The 21,012-nt window shown below is 45.3% G+C and overlaps 1 protein-coding gene across 2 annotated transcripts in view; it reads right to left on the bottom strand.

Annotated features, from left to right (window-relative positions):
* LOC131682768 (pyruvate dehydrogenase (acetyl-transferring) kinase, mitochondrial) overlaps positions 1 to 20,699 on the bottom strand; it is a 215,395-nt gene extending 194,696 nt beyond the window's left edge. For both annotated transcript variants that reach the window (XM_058964488.1, XM_058964489.1), the window contains exon 1: positions 20,305 to 20,699. In XM_058964488.1, coding sequence (XP_058820471.1) covers positions 20,305 to 20,407 — 103 coding nt within the window. In that variant the 5' untranslated portion in view covers positions 20,408 to 20,699. The remainder of the gene's footprint in view (positions 1 to 20,304) is intronic.
* Positions 20,700 to 21,012: the final 313 nt, after the last annotated feature.

The following is a 21,012-nucleotide window of genomic DNA, read 5'->3' as shown; positions in this document are numbered from 1 at the left end:
ACGCAATATTTTTTTCCTATTCCATCAACATTACTATGCTATCATTCAAAATTTGTCGACTGGTTAGTAAAAACTTGACACAATTTAACATAGTGCACTCATCGACATTTAAATCAAATATGATTCACGAAATTCAACGTCATGTGAAATTAAAATTAAATATAAAACATTTTTTATGCTGGTATATGCCAGGAGCAGAACACGTAAATTTTTGCATTTTTTTCTAGTTCTGTGCAATACTAAAAAGCCCCCCTGAGTTGAACTTGAACAACGACTGCCTTATGAACATTTTAAAATATATTGTATTCCACAAGACAAATTGGTTTTGGTTTAATAATTCAATAAACAGGAAGTAATGACATGAACCATCACCAAACATTAATCTCCCTCAAATTTTAAGGATATCAAACATATTTGATTAAAACCATTAACTATTCAACGTTCCCCCAAATTTTAAATTTGAATACGGAAACTTGACCAGTTAAACCTACGTAAATATCTGAAAACGTGTTCAATCTTCAAAAACTCGTTGAAATGTAATGTGCAAAAGTATTATGCGTATTAATATTTTTTTCAGAATTGATAATTTACTGTGTTCAAAAGTTGTAAAAGTTTTTCTGTGATCGTTTTTTTCCCCGCGGTGGGGAGACTTGACCAAGAGAATTTTGAAATATCAGAACAAAAAACAATGGCATAAAACGTACTGTTATCATTTTTTTCCCATATTGTTGAGGTCCTTAGTACTAGTTAAAAATATAAAACGATTGTATTTCATGAGCATTGATTTTTTTTAATGCATTTCTTTTTTAAGAAATACTGTACTGATAACTTTGCAGGTTCACGTGTCACAAAATCAGCCATATAACTGATAACTTTGTTGACTATACTATAAAGATTTAGATTGGTGTTTAAGGTGGGATTTTTTGTGACATTATTAACATTCACAGTAGATACCAAAGAATAGTAAGTATCAAAAATTTTGTATCTTTCTTCGGCTTATTGGCACTTGGTCAGGTCTCCCATAAAATCTTGGTCAAGTCTCACCAACTCTCTCTGCGTTCAATGTTGTGCTAATTTTATAAATAACTATTCCAATATTCCGATGTAGAATCATTTCACTACTTCATAAGGATTAACATGGTACATGAGTTACATAAAAAATAATAACTTTAGTGGACATGTCCATATAAAGTTTGATAAATATTTACATCATTTAAAGGGTTATATATGTTAGGATCCGGGAAAAAAGGGAAAAGTTTGAATTTATGTAAAGGTATGTAGCCATATTTTTATGAAATACTTGTTATACGTCTAGCGTAGTACAATGTCCAATTTGCAAAATCCTCTTGAGAACATAAAAAATGTTAATAATTGTCGAAGTTATAGAAATTTCCGCAAAACGCGTTTTTTTAAAGAGGTGTATCGTGACAACGATTCCAGTCCAACAGCTCAATTGGAAGCATAAAACTAAAAAAAATAATTAGTGTATGTATCTGTGGTGTCCTTGAACGATAGACTGAAAAAGAATTTCTTCTTTTTGGAAACGGGAACGTTTTTTCCAAAAAAAAAACACCATTTTCACCTGAATTTTTTTTAGCAAATTCATAACATTACTAGAAAAATTTTGACGAAAAAATGGAATCGTTCAAGGACACGGCAGTTAAATTACGAACAAACCAAAAAAAATTAAATCGGTTGAAAACTTTTTCGGCAATCGTAGTCACCGCAAAGATCAAGATAATCGCATTTAAAATTTCAAGTATAAGCCATGCCTCCGTAAGGGAGCAAGATGAAAAATGCTATAACTTTGCGTCCACTGCTCCTATCTCTATTCAAAATTGAGATAACATTCTTAAGAACCTAAACTTTACGATAGAATAAAAAAAAATTCGAGTTTTTGACCAACCTCAACACATGTAACCCCTTAACGCAAATTCATGAATTACGGAATATTTTCTATGAGAAAAGGATTTATCGCTCCAAACATAAAATTAACTGATGGGATCGAAGCAAATAAAAAATATTAAAAAAAAAATTAAGAACTAAATGGAACAGGTTATTAAGTTTGGAGAGAGAATGGGCAAAAATCAAAAACGAAAAAAGCAGTTTTTTTCCACACCGAGTGTTGGATGTTCGTAAAAATCAATCAGCTTATATAAAATGTTGTTACAGTACTGCTGATTGATTTTCATGAAGATCTAACTCTCGGTGCGCAAAACACTGCTTTTTTCGTTTTTGATTTTTGCCGATTCTCTCTCTCCTGTTCCCCTAACCCTGTTTGTATTTTCACAATTCGACAGATTCAATAGGTTGAAGACAAAACAAAAAAAAAATAGTGCATATGAAAAACGCGCAGAACATGTACCTACTTCTTATTGTTATTTATCAGTGTGCAACCGGGCTGTCTCAACAACCTATTTCTGCAACCTATGTGCATTAACTGTACACCTACCCTCTCATCGTTGCACTTGACAGTGTGTGCAGTGCTTTATGGTCACAACTACGACCGGGCACCCGGCTTCCCATGAGCGTTTTGGCGGCTCAGAGGCTGTCCTTCCATGTTGCTCAGGAATACATTGCTCCTATACACATCCATGCATACAGGCAACTCCGCTAGCGAATGACGGATCTCAATAGTAGCATGTCTGTAATAACATACGTACCAGGAACTATTGAGAACCAGAGCTACAGGTCCAAAGCCCTGGTAAAGGAGGATGGTTGTGATGATCTGGACCGCGGTCACCACGTAAAGCAAGATAGGTCATAACCCCAATTCCAAGGCGTGAAGCGACCCGTGCCGAGGGATGAGTGATCGAGGGGGTGAAAAAGATGCTCGATGGTTAACGAAGCCTGTGGGGTACTTGGGCAACCCCCACAGTAAGCGTCCCTTACCACGTTACTGCGGAGCTCTGGCGTGGCGGACCTTTCTTTCTCGCGCAACTCGTGGGTATCAACATGAATGAAGTGAACAAAAACAAAAACAATAAACAAACGGAGGTGCCAAACCCCTTTGCTAGAGGTGGTTTGGCGAAGTCTCCCCCCGTGGGGAGAGTAGTGGAGCGACGAGTGCTGCATCCGATAGCACCAGTAACCCCCCCAGCAGTGGTAGAAAATAGCCCTACCAACGTGCTGGACGGGCCACTACCCGCGATGCGCAAAGTGGTGGAGCAGCTCGATGCAATAATCGAGTTCACTAGCGCGAAACAAAATATTAGCAAGGAGCTGAAACAGAGCCTGCTAAGGCAGCGATCATAGCGAACCCGAACATGTTCAGGCTAGCTATGCAGAGGTGCCTTCACGAGTGCCGTTTCCCCGATAGATGGAAAAGGCAGAAATTGGTGCTGTTGCCGAAGCCCGGGAAGCCGCCAGGCGACCCATCGGCGTACAGACCAATCTGTCTGATCGACACGACTGGCAAACTGCTTGAGAGGATTATCCTCAACAGGCTAACCCCGTACGCGGAAGGAACGGACGGCCTGTCAAGCAACCAGTTTGGCTTTCGGCAGGGGGAAAGTCCACAATGGACGCTCTCAACTCAGTGATAGACTGCCGAGATAGCGATCCAACGAAAAAGGCGAGGCATTCGATACTGTGCGTTAGTGACACTTGACGTGAAGAACGCATTCAACAGCGCAAGCTGGGATGCCATCGCGCTCTCGTTACACCGGCTTAGCCTACCGGTAGGTCTGTACCGGATCCTGGAAAGTTACTTCCAGAACCGCGTACTGCTATACGAGACCAATGCCGGTCAGAAAAAAGTTCCGATTACCGCCGGAGTCCCGCAGGGCTCGATTCTAGGCCCGGTGCTATGGAACCTCATGTATGACGGGGTTCTGAGACTGAAGTTCCCTCCTGGGGTCAAGATCGTCGGCTTTGCCGACGACGTAACCTTGGAGGTCTACGGGGAGTCAATCCCTGAGGTAGAACTAACCGCAGAACACGCGATCAACACGGTGGAGGAATGGATGAGCGCGAGAGGCCTGGAGCTCGCTCATCATAAGACGGAGGTAGTTATCGTCAACAACTGCAAGTCAGCACAACATGCAGTTATCCATGTGGGAGAAGTCGCGATCACTTCACAGCGGAGTCTGAAGTCTCTAGGAGCCATTATATACGACAAGCTGACCTTCGGCAGCCACGTCGACTATACATGCAACAGATCGGCGACTGCTGTTGCGGCTCTATCGAGGATGATGTCCAACAGCTTAAAGGTGTGCGCCAGTAGACGTAGGTTACTGGCAGGCGTTGCGTATCTATCCTCAGGTACGGCGGCCCGTCATGGTCAAGAGCACTAAGGGTAACCAGTTACCTACAGAAACTGGAGAGCACCTACCGCGTGATGTGCCTCAGAGTGATATCTGCCTACCGCACGGTATCACACGATGCATCCTGCGTGATAGCGAGCATGATGCCAGTCGGGCTGGTCATTCGGGAAGATGAGGAGTGTTTCGAGCTACGTGGAAATAGAGGAGCCCGCGAGCGCACCAGGGTGACCTCGGTCGCCAGATGGCAGCGTGAGTGGGATAACTCCTCGAAAGGTAGGTGGACCCACCGGCTGATACCTAACATTTCGAGCTGGGTGGGAAGACCCCATGGGGAAGTTCACTACCACCTGACACAATTCCTGTCAGGCCATGGCTGTTTCCGACAGTACCTCCACAGGTTCGGGCACGCGGAGGTCCCAGCCTGCCCGGACTGCCCAGGTGTAGACGAAACTGCCGAACACATACTGTTCGTATGTCATCGGTTCGACGTCGAAAGAAGAGCAATGCTTGACGTCTGTGGCTGGGACACAACCTCTGATACCCTTATTCAGCGGATGTGTCAATCGGTGGAGAAGTGGAACGCAGTCGCGGCTGCTACCATCCAGATTGCCAGTAGGCTACAGGTAATCTGGCGAACCGAGCAACAGACGACGGGCACGGCTAACTAGTGATTGGTTAGCTGGAGCAAAAAAGGCCAAGCGCAAAAAAAGGGAGTGAATGGTCTGTTCATGCTGAGGCAGGTTTGGCGCAGCGACTGGCAACCGCGTAAGGGGTAAACCCAGCCACCCCGAAGCAAGGCAGAAGAGCGAGTGTATAGGCGTATAAGTGGACTGCTTCATGCCAAGATGGGAGGGTCGTAGCGTAGTATGTTGGGACTTAGCTATCGATGCCTCGTGGCGTGGCAGAGGAGTGAAAGGGTGAGCATCCAAGTCAGTCTCACACGGTATGTTAAGGGTGAGCACAAAAGTCAGCCTCACATGGTATGGTAGCGGCTAGCACAAAAGTAAGCCTAGCAAGGAATGAAAAAGGTAAGCACACAAGTCAGCCTCGCATGGTATGTCAGAAGTGGGGCCTAAGAAAAATGTCCCACAAGGGATGCCAGGGGGAGTGACAGAGGTGTAATAGAGCGGCACGATCGAGAGTGAACCAGGTGATAGGGTGAGCACCCAAGTCAGCCTCACATGGTATGGGTGAGGCGAGCACAAAAGTAAGCCTAGCAAGGAATGAGTAAGGTGAGCACACAAGTCAGCCTCGCAAGGAACGAAAAAGATGAGCACAAAAGTCAGCCTCATGTGGAGTGTTTGAGAGTGAATCAAGGTGCGATAGAGAGAGAGCACCCAAGTAAGCCTCATACAGGACGTATGAACGCCTGAGTGAGTGAATGAGTACATCAAGTACAGCCATCTCCCCAGAAGTAATACCGAGAGGTAGTTCCTGGGGGGAACGATGGCGGAGCCCAATGGAGTTTAGTCGGTATTAATGGCAGCGTCACCATTCGAGCCCGACACGCCCCCAGTACACCCCGTGTGGTAGCTTGGACACCTACCAATAGCACGTGTACTGGGTTAGGACGTAAACGTCTTCTCCATTGTAAAAAAGGCATACATACGGGCTTACACTCATACATACATTCATACAAACTATTGGGCACAAGTTTAGAGCGTGTAACGTCGTGTCATCTAGTCTGTCATCCTATGGAAAATCATCTTACCATCACCTTGGGGTCAACGTCATATTGGCAAATTTCGCATTGAATCGGCTTCTGTCTCTTCCTTTCTCTCTCCTTTTTGTCTCCTATGTCCGAAGCGGATCAATCGACTATTAATTGAAACGGTAAACATACTAGCAGTATTAGTCCTTACTCGCGAATACTTTTTCTATAACTGTGCTGTTTCTTCTCTATCTTATAGCATAACTCGATTATCCCTGTTCTAGTCAATATACGTATTCATTACAATATGGACCAGGCAAACCATAAATTTTTCTATTATTATTATCCTGAGTAGCTATACCAGTGAAAGTATTTTAGGATTTCGCAAAAAAAATCTCTGCCAATAAAGGCATAAGAAATATTTATCCACTATTCCCCATAAAGTTTGCTCGAACCGAATGTCCGTCTGGTTCGACTCGAATAGACCACACCGACCCGAAAGGGTTGCTTATCATTTCTGAGAGCCGGTGTGCTTGGTCGAGTTTAATAATCATAAGAACAAGTCCTGAATAATTAACTATCTCTTAGGTGCCAGTTCTGCATTCCTTTCCTGAGCTAGGCTCATACTCACGATCAAAAGAGTCGACAACGATCAAAAGAGTCGACAACTAGTAGGATCCACATCCCACCCAAGCGAATTGATCAACTTGCAAGTAGGAGCCCATATCTACCAACCAGCCAAGAAGACTTCCAAATCAATGAGAATGGACCATGCCAGTCGAAGGCCACAGGCTCAGCGCCATCTCGTACAGTGTCATTGTCATACTTCAGCCCACACCCTGGTAGATGATCATCCGCCCATCTAGACTCTGTCAAGATGAGAACCTTCAAAGCCTAACTGTTCGTATGTACTAGTCCGTATAGATTTTGGTTTGCTGAAACGAAACAAGAAAAGCAAAATAAAAGCAAAATAATTGTGATTAGTATCGTAGTTATAATAAATAAGTAAACGATTTCTCATCTGTTGTTTGTTTCCTTGTTCGTAGTCCTCGTTTCTGTCCCTGATTTGTTTGGGCTATTGGCTTTCCGTTTCCTTGGCCGTCACGTTCTCTTGCACCGAGTTGCATATATTGTAACAAGAGAAACAAATGAAAAGACAAAACAAAAAAAATGAAAATAAATGCGAAATGCTCTCCTTCCAGACCCCGAGCATAACCCTTACTTTCCCTTTGCTTATCATTTTGGTACCAGCCAGGAAGCACTTGGCTTTGTACCCACTGCTCTTCCACAATCCTCGTGGTTTTCTCCATTTATCACTGGCATCATATGTGATATTTGGGTACGGAAAATGATTTCCTGAGCAAATAATCAAATGAAAGAAGATTGCCCTTTATGCACCAGGTATCATATCGCATTTGTAGATACACATATTAAGTGTATCTACTATACGATATGATGGCCGGAAGGATAGATAAGCAACCCAAGCTCCACAGAACATGTACCAACTTCGAATAAAAATAATAAAAGACAACAAACACATTCTCGTTATGAGCGCTGTTCTCCGGGGCTGGGCGGCATCATAGTTCGCACCTACATTCGCACCCAGAAAGCAAGGAGAATCTGGCTGCCTATGCATAGCTTGCTATGGTGAACGAATGGTGCACAGCGGTTGATATCTCTTCGAATGGAAGAGAGAATGAGCAACGGGTACTATTACGTTATGCTCATATACCTACACTACAGAACAGTAATGGTTTACCAGCCTCGGTGGTGGTGAACCAAAGCCGTCAACTCCGCAGCTCAGTGGTGAATGGTTCAATGGGTGGTATATTCGTGAAGCAAAGAACGAATGAAGAGTGTTAGTTCTTTTTCAGCTGATTCGTTTTCCAAGCTCTGTTTATTGGTTATTAGGTGGCTTTAAGTTCCCCTAAAAATATAATTTTGGAAATTGCGTTATCTTGCCCAAAATCTTTACCAAATTGCTAATTTTTGTTAAACAAATGAGGAAAAATTAAGAAACATTTCAACAAATTCGTAAAGAATGTCAGAAACATAAGCCGCACTAAAATAAAATATTCTGGCGACCGAGAGTACATTCGATTACGTTTAATTTAACAGTAAAAATATTATTTATTTTAAAGACAAAATTCATTTTTTACTCTAGTTTAAAAACTGCTCTACAGTTAATTTTTTGAACTTCATTTTCGTATTCAGTACACAATTTTACATTGAAAGTGACGATCAGCTTATTGAGTTCAGAAATACTGTAAACTAGTGTTATCAGTCTTTTAATCTATAACATATCGTTTACTGGACCGAGCTACATTACTAGCGACACCATTTAAATAATCATGGTCTTGAGATAGCCCATCATTTAAACATATGCTGAATATCTAGATGTCCTCTAATATCTCCTGGAAGCCCTTATCTTCCTGTATAACTTTTCCGGGTACCCCACAAACAATTATTGATAAGGTCGTCAAACGGTAAGATAACATAGTCTTCACTAAAGGGATTGGAATGGCAAGGAGACGCCATGTACCGTTTGGAGTTTCAATTCAGCTGTAGAAGATTATAGCTGAGTTCGGATTCAGGACGAAGCATTGTAACGTGCTCCGGTGGGGGTCAATTTAATTCATAATTTATTTCCCACTGAAACAACGCAATAACAACACAACAGGTACCTAACACATTAAAACGCCTAATAGTCTTCAACCAAAGTACTCAGCTTTAGCGCCATCCTATATAAATAGAATGCCAAGTCTCAATATTGTTTTGCCCAGCTGCTAGCGGCCAGTCGAAGGCAGCAGATATAAGAAAACTATTAGGACCCCGAACATCATTATTCATTTGACAAGGTTCAACGTGATGTCCGGAAAGAAAACAAATCTGCTCTAAGCGTCATAAATACATTACAGCATGTCGTTTTTTTGTTTTTTTGTCTCTTTAGTTCTCACAAGTCTCCTATCTCATGCCTCTACACGAATCTAAGTCTATTGATGACTTTTGGTCCTTAGACCGGCGACGACTGGGTGCTATCAGCCTTCTGCCGATAGTAACAGAATGAGGGGGTGCGAACAGATCTAAGGAAACACTACCGTAAAAATTAATATCTGATCGGAAATCATCCGCAACAAGACTTTAATCTGACTAGTGTCGATGATCGCGGGTCAATACAACTGAAAATTTGTCGCGTCTGTTTTTATTAACCTAATTTCAAGTTCCGTTTGTAACCCGTCAGGGTAACAATTTAGCACTGGGTGGAAATATATCTATTCGTGCGTACTCTCTCCATAGAGTGCATTGTTTACGAATATTTATGCTCACCGCTGTTTCGATACCGTTCACATTTAGTTTGTAAATTTTTGTATAGTTTCGCGTTTGTGAACGGTTTTATGCGTTCAGATAGGTGTAGTAATTTTTGTTTTATGTTTGTATATAAGAAACATAGGGTTTAGGTAAGTCACCGCTCTCCTCTCGCTGTAAAGGTGATTGCTAACTATGCTGTACCATGGCAATGACAGCTATGCGGCGGTGTTTTTTTGTGGAGTGAAAAAGGCGGCCATCGAGATAAGTCAAATAGTGACGGACCACAGCATCGAACAGACGCCCGATCAGTTTTGTTTTTTTTTCGGGACAGTTTCCCGCCACCACAACCAGTACGGTATAGTGCGCGTGTGCGGGAAGCAAAGAATCCGGTGATTCTTCACCGTCGCTAGGGATGTTCCAACAAAAGAGCCCTCCTCACCTCCCTGGCTAATTGACAAGGACCGCTGCTGGAGAAGCCAACAGACCGACCAGGCCGTTGTTGTCCCGGCCGTACGGAGCAGTAACCAACAAGGGATCGACCCAGTGTAGTGTGCAGTGAAGGAGAGTTGGTGAAAATAAACGGTAAAGTTAAATTTTATTTGTTTGTTTACTTTTTGTTGTGAAACGAAAATCCGAAATTCTGTAGAAGCACCTAGGCCGCCCTGAAAAGAAGGGTTCGCCGGGCAAACAAGAATCCGAGTAGTGGGCAAACCCCTACTTACACGATATTGCTAACCAGCCCGTGTATCAGGTTAACAATTCGGTAGTTTTCAACCAAATAAATATATCGTAGAGAAGAAGTAGCGAATTCTGTCTAAATACCGTTACAATAGATAGTGATCCGGCCCATTACTAATATAAGATTAGCTTTTCTAGGACATACTCCCACGATCGGCTGTGTGGAGTTTAAATTGCTTTTGTTTAGGAAACATAGGATACTCTCGGCAGCCCAGCATTTAATAAGAACCAAAAACTAAACAAAATATTTTCTTTTTTCGAGTGATCGTGTACTCGAAGACTAACTAAACAACTACATAATAAAATATTTTTTACAGGTCGCATCGCTTGCTTGAAGCGAATCCTAGACCTTATACCCTTCCAAACAACCAACTCCGCGACACGCGAAGTCTGATGAATCGTCGTTTTTCCGTTAAGTAGGTGGAGCATCAACACTTCCCGTCTACCTTATCCTTTATCCTTCCCCGTGAACTATAAAGATGGGGGCGGCCGACAATGATGGCTATCATGTGTTGAGGTTTTAATATGGGTCGGATTGGTATGGTAATTGTTCCGAATCGCGGCTTTTTCGAAAAGAGGGTTAATTTTCTTTGGAAATGGTTCTAAATGGCCTATTTTATAACAAGTAATGAAAAAAATTTGGGGGGAAAGCTTTAAAGTAGTTTAAACTGGAAAAATAAGTTGTTCCCACTTACCTTACTAACAATGGCATTGCTCATGAGAAAGTGACGTTAAGGGTGAAGGTAGTGTGATGCGGCTTTGCCGCATAGTCGAGTCCAAGGATTCGAAGCGGCGCAAAGCCACTGAGAAACCGACGGACGAGGTGGTTTTGATCTTGCTACCGAAGGTTGCAATCAAACCTGTAATCCACTCGTTTGCCCGGTATACTCAAACATAGGGGCTATCCCTAGTTTAAGTCCGACTGAGTGGCAGCGAAGTCGGACAGCACTTGAATTGAGCGATGTGGCGTAGCCACATTCGGCACTGACAACATTTTATTGTTGTAAATGAATACTATCCTATTGTTACTAAATAAAACATTGTTAATGCCTAATGTGGCTACGCCACATCGCTTTTTGTCATGCTGTCCGACTTCGCTGCCGCTCAGTCGGACTTAAGCTAGGGATAGCCCCTATGTTTGAGTATACCGGGCAAACGAGTGGATTACAGGTTTGATTGCACCCTTCGATAGCAAGATCAAAACCACCTCGTCCGTCGGTTTCTCAGCGGCTTTGCGCCGCTTCGAATCTTTGGACTCGACTATGCGGCAAAGCCGCATCACACTACCTTCACCCTTAACGGCACTTTCTCATGAGCAATGCCATTAGGCAATCCATTAGACGTTTGTTTGACAATCCAGCGGTGGGTTCTGTCAACAAGTCTACTCCTGCGAACAAAAAAACTCGTACGACAAACATCTTTCGTTAATCCGATTCGTTTGATGTTGGATCGAATCAACGATATTGTCGGACATCGCACCCCTCGGAGTAACGTCAGAGGAAGTAAAAAAGAAATAATCAGCTGATCAGAAACGTCTCATGGATTGACTAATTGTTAGATAGGCAAGTGGGAACAACTTATTTTTCCAGTTTAAACTACTTTAAAGCTTTTTCCCCGATTTTTTTCATGGCTTGTTATAAAATTGGCCATTTAGAACCATTTCCAAAACAAATTAACCCTCTTTTCGAAAAAGCCGCGATTCGGAACAATTACCGGTATGAATTCCTACTTATCACTACCTATGCAACTCTTATTAGATAATCAATAATAATCCCATTAGCGATAAGTGGTTCGATTCAAGAACTTTAATGCGCCCCTGCCTATAGACCTAGCCAAGTGCAAAATATTTACTAAAAAAAAATACCACACCGTTTATTGACATGGGCGAAATAATTGTCCACCGTTTCCTCTATTTGTCAAAATCTTGAAACATTGCAACAGGAGCTACCGGAAAGAAGGAATACGTATAGAAAGAAGGCGCTGCAATTTTGATGTGCACTGATAAAATGAAGTACCCATTAATGCGTAGAAAACTACGCATTTTCAATAAAAGTGGAATAACCCATTAAATGGGTAAAGAGTTTGTACCCATAAATGAGTACAGACCTTGTACGTCTGGCTGGCAAATGCCTGTGCAATGCGCAATACAGACCCGGTGGTTAGCCACAGTGGTCCTTAGCCTCTTGCCCAGGAACTCCTATCTCTACCTCCCCGCGGAGCCGGCTGGGATACGAGTAGTCATAGGAATGTTCGGATAGCCAACTCGTTGGGACTATGGTCGTATGCTGACAGGGAAGGGGGGCCGTGTAGTTGCCGGCATACAATAGCGCTACGGACCTCCCGTTCCGGTGATATGGGCCCACCAAACGGGATAACCCCAATTCCAAGGCGTGAAGCGATCCGTGCCGAGGGATGAATGATCGGGGGGGGGGGGGTGAAAAAGATGCCCGATCGTTAACGGAGCCTGTGGGGTACCTGGGCACCCCCCACAGTAAGTGTCTCTTACCACGTTAATGCGGAGCTCTGGCGTGGCGGACCTATTTTCTCGCGCAACTCGTGGGATTTAATATGAGTCTTTTTAGAAACAATAATAAAAAAGTATGCGATGAGGAGGCGGAAGTGACTACGGCGCTGAACCCCTTTGCCAAAGGGGGTCTGGCGAGGTCTCCCCCGACACGGGCTGACAATGGAGCGAAGGTGGCTGTAAACAACAGCACCGAAGGAGAAATGGTTGTGGTAAGAGATAATACTACCAGCACGCTTGGCGGACCACTACCCGCGATGCAGGTTGTGGTCAAGCAGCTGGATAGTATTATCGAATTCACAAGAGGGAAGAACATCAGCAAGGAGCTTAAACAGAACCTGCTGGTGCTTCCTCAGGCTGTTCGAGTCGCAAGACAAGAACAAGTAACCTACATGGCGAGGTTGCCGGAAAGAGAGAAGGCTGACCGCGGTATCTAAACCAAGGCCTTCTCCTTCCACGGCGGAGCGACGATGGCGCAGGAGGCGATAGTCTTCGCTTTATCGGCCACCAAACGCTTGATGGAGGGTGAGACTGCGAAGCGGCCTAGGCCTTGTGTAGGCGCGCGGAGCAACGCCAAACGACGTGCAACCAATAAGGCCAAACGTCGTTTGGGAGGCGCGGATGCGGGTGCGAAGGATCCCGCAGGGCGGCGACCAGAGAAGGCGACTTCTCAGCGTAAAAAGGCGAAAGTCGCCAATCGGGCGCATAATGTGGAGCGACCTGGCACCAGCCAGCCGGCGCCATCGGCAGACGATGGTGAATGGCAGGTGGTCAGTAGGAAGCGGAATTCGAGCGCACCTCGACCCGCGAAGAAGAAGGCGAGGGACAGAGGAGAGGCCCTGCTGGTGAAAACCAACGGGGGTAGTTACGCGGAGGTCCTAAAATCGATGCGGGCGGCCGAAAGCCTCTCGAATCTAGGACAGGATGTGCGAAGCGTCAGACGCACCAAAGATGGCGAAATGATCTTGGTGCTGAAGCGTGATGCACAATCCAGCGGAGTAACGTATAGGAGGTTGGCCCAAGTGGTCTTGGGAAACGGCGCTCAGGTGATGTCGTTGGGAGCAGAAGTGACTCTCCAGTGTAAGCAACTGGACGAGATCACAAACGCAGAGGACGTCGTCTCGGCCGTTAAGCAGCAGTGCGGTGTCGAGATCGATCAGAACTTTGTACGTATCAGGGAGCGGTTGCTTGGCACGCAGGTAGCTTACTTCAAGCTACCGTTCGCGGAAGCAAAAAAAGTAACTGATAAAGGGAAGTTGAAGATCGGATGGTCAGTATGCCCAGTTAGCATACCCCAGCCGCCTTCAGTGGACCGGTGTTTTAAATGTCTGGAGCCAGGCCATAAGTCATACGACTGCAAGGGCCCAGACAGGAGCAAGTTGTGTCGTCGCTGCGGCGAGGAGGGACACAAGGCGCTGAAATGCGAGAGGGCTCCCAAGTGTCTCATCTACGCTAGCAAGAAGCAGGGCCGCAACCATGTTATGGGCGGACCTGCGTGTCCCTTCGGGGAGGCGGTAAAGAGGAAGCAATGGTAAACGTCACACACCTGAATCTTAACCACTGCGCACCTGCTCAGCAGCTGCTGTGGCAGTCGGTATCGGAGTCGGGGACAGATGTCGCCCTTCTATCCGACCCGTACAACGTCCCTGCCGACAACGGCAACTGGGTGGCGGACGGGCCTAGAATGGCGGCAATCTGTGCAACGGGACGGTTCCCGATTCAGGAGGTAGTACAGCCCTCTGCGGAGGGTGTCGCGATTGCCAAGATCAATGGTGTGTTCTATTGTAGTTGCTATGCCCCACCTATGTGGCCAATAGAACAGTTCAACCAGATGATCGATAGGCTTTCGTCTGACATGGTGGGTCGTAAGCCGTTTGTCATAGCGGGTGACTTTAACGCTTAGGCGGTGGAGTGGGGCAGCCGCTGTACAAATAGTAGGGGCCAAGCGCTTCTGGAGGCACTTGCGAAACTCGACGCAGTGCTAGTCAACGATGGTTCCGCTAGCACATTCCGTAGGAATGGGGTCGAGTCGTGGATTGACGTAACGTTTGCTGGTCCAAGTCTGGTCCCAGACATGGACTGCAGGGTAGACGAGGGCTACACCCATAGTGATCACCTAGCAATACGCTTCCGGATTAACTTTGGTGTGCAGCATCCGAGGGTGGGTAATCCCTGTCAGGTACGCGGGTGGAAGTCCAATCACTTCGACAGCGAAGTTTTCACCGCGGCCCTGGGACTGGAGGCCAACACCGACAGTCTAAGCGGGGATGCGCTGGTAGCTGTTCTATCACGCGCGTGCGACGCCACTATGCCGAAGAAAACCCTGCCAAGAAATGGCAGACGTTCGGTATATTGGTGGAGTGCAGAGATCGCAGCCCTACGATCAGCTTGCCTACAAGCTAGACGTAGGATGCAGCGAGCCCGCACTGAAGAGGCTAGAGTGGAACGACGTGAAGCGTTTCGTGCTGCGAAATCGGCCCTTAACAAGGCCATCAAGCGCAGCAAGAGAGCGTGTTTTGACAATTTGTGCGAGGAGGCCAACGTGAATCCGTGGGGCGATGCCTACAGGATCGTGATGGCAAAGACCAAAGGGGGCTCCTCACCCCCCGAACGGTCGCCAGAACGGTTGGCAAGAATTATCGAAGTATTCTTCCCGTCCCGAGCCATAAGTCCCTGGCCCCCGGCGCCGCAAGGCACGCCGGGTACAGACGACGTGGTGGCCCCGGTGACGAATGAAGAGCTACTTGCAGTAGCTAATTCTCTAGCGGTGAATAAAGCTCCAGGGCCTGATGGAGTTCCAAACAGCGCTCTCAAGACAGCAATCATGGCGAACCCGAACATGTTCAGGTTGGCTATGCAGAGATGCCTTGACGAGTGCCGTTTTCCAGATAGATGGAAAAGGCAGAAGCTGGTACTGTTGCCGAAGGCCGGGAAGTAGCCTGGTGACCCATCGGCGTGCAGACCAATCTGTCTGATTGACACGACGGGCAAATTGCTTGAGCGGATTATCCTCAACAGGCTAACTCCATACGCAGAAGGTACGGAGGGCCTGTCAAGTAATCAGTTCGGTTTTCGAAAGGGAAAGTCCACGGTGGACGCTATCAACTCAGTGGTAAGGACTGCCGAGATAGCGATCCAACGGAAAAGGCGGGGTATTCGATATTGTGCGTTAGTGACACTTGACGTGAAGAACGCATTCAACAGCGCAAGCTGGGATGCCATCACGCTCTCGTTACACCGGCTTGGTCTGCCGGTGGGCCTGTACCGGATCTTGGAAAGCTACTTCCAGAACCGTGTACTATTATACGCGACCGATGCCGGTCAGCGAAGTATTCTTATTACCGCAGGAGTCCCGCAAGGTTCAATCCTAGGCCCGGTGCTATGGAACCTTATGTATGACGGGGTTCTGAGACTAAAGTTCCCTCCGGGTGTGAAAATCGTCGGTTTTGCCGATGATGTCACCCTGGCGGTCTACGGGGAGTCAATCTCCGAGGTAGAACTAACGGCGGCAAACGCGATAAGCATAGTAGCGGAATGGATGAGCGCGAGAGGCCTAGAGCTCGCCCACCACAAGACGGAGGTGGTTGTTGTTAATAACCGTAAATCGGTACAACAAGCAGTTATCCAAGCGGGAGAAGTTGAGATAACTTCTAAGCAGAGTCTGAAGATTCTTGGGGCCATCATAGACGACAAGCTGACCTCCGGCAGCCATGTCGACTATGCGTGCAAGAAGGCTTCGGTGGCTGTTGCGGCATTATCGAGGATGATGTCCAACAGCTCCAAGGTGTGCGCCAGTAGACGTAGGCTACTGACCGGTGTCGCCGTATCAATCCTTAGGTACGGCGGACCGTCCTGGGCGAGAGCACTGGAAGTAACCAGTTACCGTCGCAAATTGGAGAGCATCGCTTGATGTGTCTCAGAGTGATATCTGCCTACCGCACGGTATCACACGATGCATCCTGCGTGATAGCGGGTATGATGCCAGTCGGGCTGGTCATCCGGGAAGACGAAGATTGTTTCGAATTGCGTGGCAATAGGGGAGTCCGTGAGCGTGCCAGGGAAACCTCGGTCGCCAGATGGCAGCGCGAATGGGACAACTCGCCGAGAGGTAGGTGGACCCACCGGCTGATACCTAACATATCGAGCTGGGTGGGAAGACCCCATGGGGAAGTTCACTTCCACCTGACACAATTCCTGTCAGGCCATGGCTGTTTCCGACAGTACCTTCACAAGTTTGGGCACGCTGAGGCCCTAGTCTGCCCAGACTGCCCAGGTGTCGACGAAACTGCGGAGCACATACTATTCGTATGTCCCCGCTTCGACGTCGAAAGAGGAGCTATTCTAGACGTCTGGGGCTTGGGCACAACCCCTGATACCCTTGTGCAGGGGATGTGCCAAGCGGTAGAGAAGTGGAACGCAGTTTCGACTGCTACCACTCAGATTGCCTGCAGGCTGCAGAGAGCATGGAGCGCCGAGCAGCAGGCGAGGAGTATGACTGACTTGGGTTTGGTTAGCTAGAGCGGAATGGGTTATGTGCGGAGAAATGAATGAATGGTTTGCTAATGCTGAGGCAAGGGCGGCACGGCGGTTGCAACCGCGATAGCCACGCCGATGCATGGCGGTAGAGCGAGTGAATTGGCGGATGATAGACGGAGGTATGGTCTGCCCATGCCGAGATGTGAGGGTCGTAACGTAGAGTATATTGCTGGTACCTATCGCTACAGACACTTCGAGGCGTGGCAGAGGAATGTAGGGCGTGAGTGAGTGCGAATGTAAGGCACGAGTGAGAGCGTACGTTAAGTACGGCCATCCCCCCAGAAGTAATGCCGAAAGGTAGTTCCTGGGGATAGATGGCGGAGTCCAATGGAGTTTAGTCGGTATGGCCCCCTGGTTGAGCCCGACACGCCCCCAGTACACCTTGTGTGATAGCTTGGACAACTACCAATAGCACGTGTACTGGGTTAGGACGTAACGTCTTCTCCATTGTTAAAAAAGACCTTGTACGTCAACCTGGGTATAGTTTACCCATTATTTTTCGCAGAATTGTTACAACAAAATGCGTAAAAAATACTCATTTATGAAAATCGCGCTAGAATTAAAAATACTGTCAATAGAATTGTTTCTGAATTTAAAAAAAAAAAACAAAATAACACTCATTTCACATTATTGTCTCCTTACAAAAGTATAGGAATCTAGATAGAGATCCTATTCCAAAACACCTTAACAAAATAAAACCGCCAACTGGATATATTTTTGATGGCTGGATCTTTTGGCTGTTCTAAAAATGCCGAACTAGTGCATATTTGCAACATCCTCAGTAGTCTAAACAGCAGTTGTTTTTGGAGCATTGCCGAAATGTTTCGTTTCCACCACGGACTCCGATGCAGGCCGATAATTTGCCGTTTCCGCTACGATCCTTACTTAGCAGGTTAACTTGCTTGAAATAATTCTTAAGGAGTTTTCACCCATTGTTAAGATCAATATACCCATTGACATTACCTCATCGAGTAGTTGTGAAATGGATAAAAAGTACTTATTTTTAGAAACAAGAAATACCCATTTTTGACAGCTTGAATAACTTCCGAAAATGGGCAATTTGAATACATAAAATGGGTAAAGTTTTTTTACCGCATGGACATCCCCCATAGAAAATTTGACAGTTCATAAATTTCCCAGTCGACCGATGAAATCGGGTGCTTCGAGCAGGGGTAGGCTGTGGTTGTCAAATCACATATATTTTGCGCGTACCCAACATCTCGCCGCGGTCCAGCGCTTTGGACCCCATTTTTTTGGTTACTTCACCCCAAAAAGAGAATATAGGGTAAGCGGTTTTGCGTGTCTCGTGTACTAGTTGACATATTTGTAAAAGGTATAATTTATTTCTGTTTAACCGTGATAATCAAGTCCGGTCCAGCTGATGTTGGGTACGAAATAGTTGCTAGACAGTGTCCCCCTGGCTTCGAGGTAGACAGATTAATTAACCGACTAAGTTGCGTTTCGTTGGTAAACAGTTTTCGTCACCACACCATATTAATCGCCAGATTTAATCTGTATGAATCTGGATCCAGTTTTACACTACCAACTAATCGATCGATTTAATTGGTTGAAATAGACCGATTTCGTCGGTCATATTTATTCGGTTGTCGCGTCGGCAGATGTCCATGTTAAACCCCCATAAGAGTCGGTGCAACAATCGACCGATTAATTGGTGGCATAGTCGGCCGATTGTGCCGACGCAAGCCGATTTAGTCGGTGGGAAAATCGGGAGAATTTTCTTGAGCTTGTGCGACCACCCCTGGCTGCTACTCCGTTATCGATCTGGACTAGTTGAAGTTGCACAGAGAATAAGTAGATAATTATGCTTATGAGTAGCAAAACATCTTTCAATGTGCAACTCCTGGTAATCCTAAAGTGTTTATTGATCAATACCGGCGCCGGCCAGGCCCGAATGTAGATCGCGGAAGGAAAGGGAAGGAATGGTTAGTCCGACTCCGCTTTTGCTAGAGGTCGTATATACTACTGCGCACTCAACAAGTATCACAGAAGCAGGATATTTTTGTTATGGAGTGCACTGGTTTTGCACTTTCTAGCAGAAGTGTCAATAGAACATACCCATGGGTTTTTCGATTGATTGACACCGGTGTAGTGGAGTGCACTGAAACTGCAAACTGGTATGTTCCATTCACACTTCTGCTAGAAAGTGCAAAACCAGTGCAATCCACTACACCGGTGTCAATCAATCGAAAATCCCATTAGTAAGAGTATAGAAGTTGGATCATTTCTTCTTTTCCGACGCCAGAGAGGTGACTTCACTATCTGGACTAGATATCGATCCACCAAATTCATAGACCGGGGACCAACGGCTTGACTTCCCTTCCGAAGGAAGACAGATTTGACCACAGATTTTTTCACCTCACACTTACCACTCAACCACCGGCGCCGGCACTGTTCAAATCGGTATATTTCAACCAATTAAATCGACCGAATAGTTGGTAGTTTAAAACTGGAACCAGATTCACACTGATTAAATCTGGTGATTGATATGGTGACAAAAATTGTTCACGACGAAACCCAACCTAGTCGGTTAGTTAATCTGTCGACCTCGAAGCACCCGATTTCGTCGGTCGACTGGTAAATTCATGAACTGTCAAATTTTCATGGGGAAACTCAAGAGCATGACGCCGAATACATTCAGTTAGGGTCGATTTCTTCACCCTCACTCAACGCTTAAGCATGGTTCAAACGTACTGGTGAACTTGGTTTAATAGTTAAGCGAGGGCGTAGAAATCGGCCCTTCATCGTACAGACATGACTTCACACGTGAAAAACTGACCGATAAACTGAACGTGTATGGGGCGCTACCCTAATAAAAAAAATTTACGCGAACTTTAACCCGTATAGTTCAACGATTCCACATACTGTTTGGATTTTACCCTGAACAGGTTCTTGGATCCTAAGATGCTTATTGTGTTTTGATGCTTTATGGGTTGGAAATGTGTATCGTGACGTTTAGAAAACTAAGTTCTGTCGATGCATAAATAAAATAAAAACTTTATTTTTCATTTTGATTACCCCCTTACGAAATATTTAAACTAACATTATTATTAGTTCCTTGGCCTGATATAAGGCAAATACGCTAACAAGCTATCGTCACAAATAAACACACAAATACAAATAACATAACTTGTAGTTACGTCACTTTTGTTTACATAATGAACCGAGATGTTTATTTCTATTTATACTTTCTTATCTGCGCGTTAAGCGTATACTTTTGTCAATTCGAAACAAAGAAAACAAAATTAGGCGAAAACACTTACCGAAATCAATGAATTGCTTGATGCTCAAGGGCGAGGGGTTAAACTGAGAGTAAAAGTCCAACATCTTGTTGATGTTAGACAGCCGCACCGGAAACAGACGCATATTGTCGAACGATCTACGATACTAATTATACTCGCAGAGTGAAAGCCGCAAACAAATTTTCCTGCCGTTGGGAATAAACAGTTTCGTAACACAAAATATATCTTACAAAATAAATGCACTGATTTTGGATAACTATCACCAGAATTCAAACACACGCTTCACAATACGAACACGAACCGAAAGCTGATCGATTCCAAAATAGCTACAAGCGGATTTTTGAATGTGCCATTATTGGAAGTTCAATGGAGACTTCTCCTTCTAGTTAATTCAATGACATCTCAAAAACAAGTGATACCCAGAGATGCCAGGTACTTTTTTCAAATGTCTGCAATAAAAATTTTAAAAGTCTATGAAGAACAAAAATGTCAGGAAAGCTAGTGTAATCAAAGGCCTCTACATTCAAAAATCTGTAAATATCTGCAACAAAACTAAAAAATCTGCAAATATCTGCAACCAAACTAAAAAATCTGCAAATATCTGCGTCATCGAAGAAATCTGCAGCTTAAATTAAAAATCTGCGAATTTGCAGACTTGTCTGCAAATCTGGCATCTCTGGTGATACCAACTCAAGGTGAAGACAAAGAAAGGTGGAAACATTTTGTTAC

The sequence above is a fragment of the Topomyia yanbarensis genome, chromosome 2, assembly GCF_030247195.1.
Source record: "Topomyia yanbarensis strain Yona2022 chromosome 2, ASM3024719v1, whole genome shotgun sequence".
In the NCBI taxonomy this organism is placed as follows: domain Eukaryota; kingdom Metazoa; phylum Arthropoda; class Insecta; order Diptera; family Culicidae; genus Topomyia; species Topomyia yanbarensis.
This window is presented reverse-complemented; position numbering and strand designations above follow the sequence as displayed.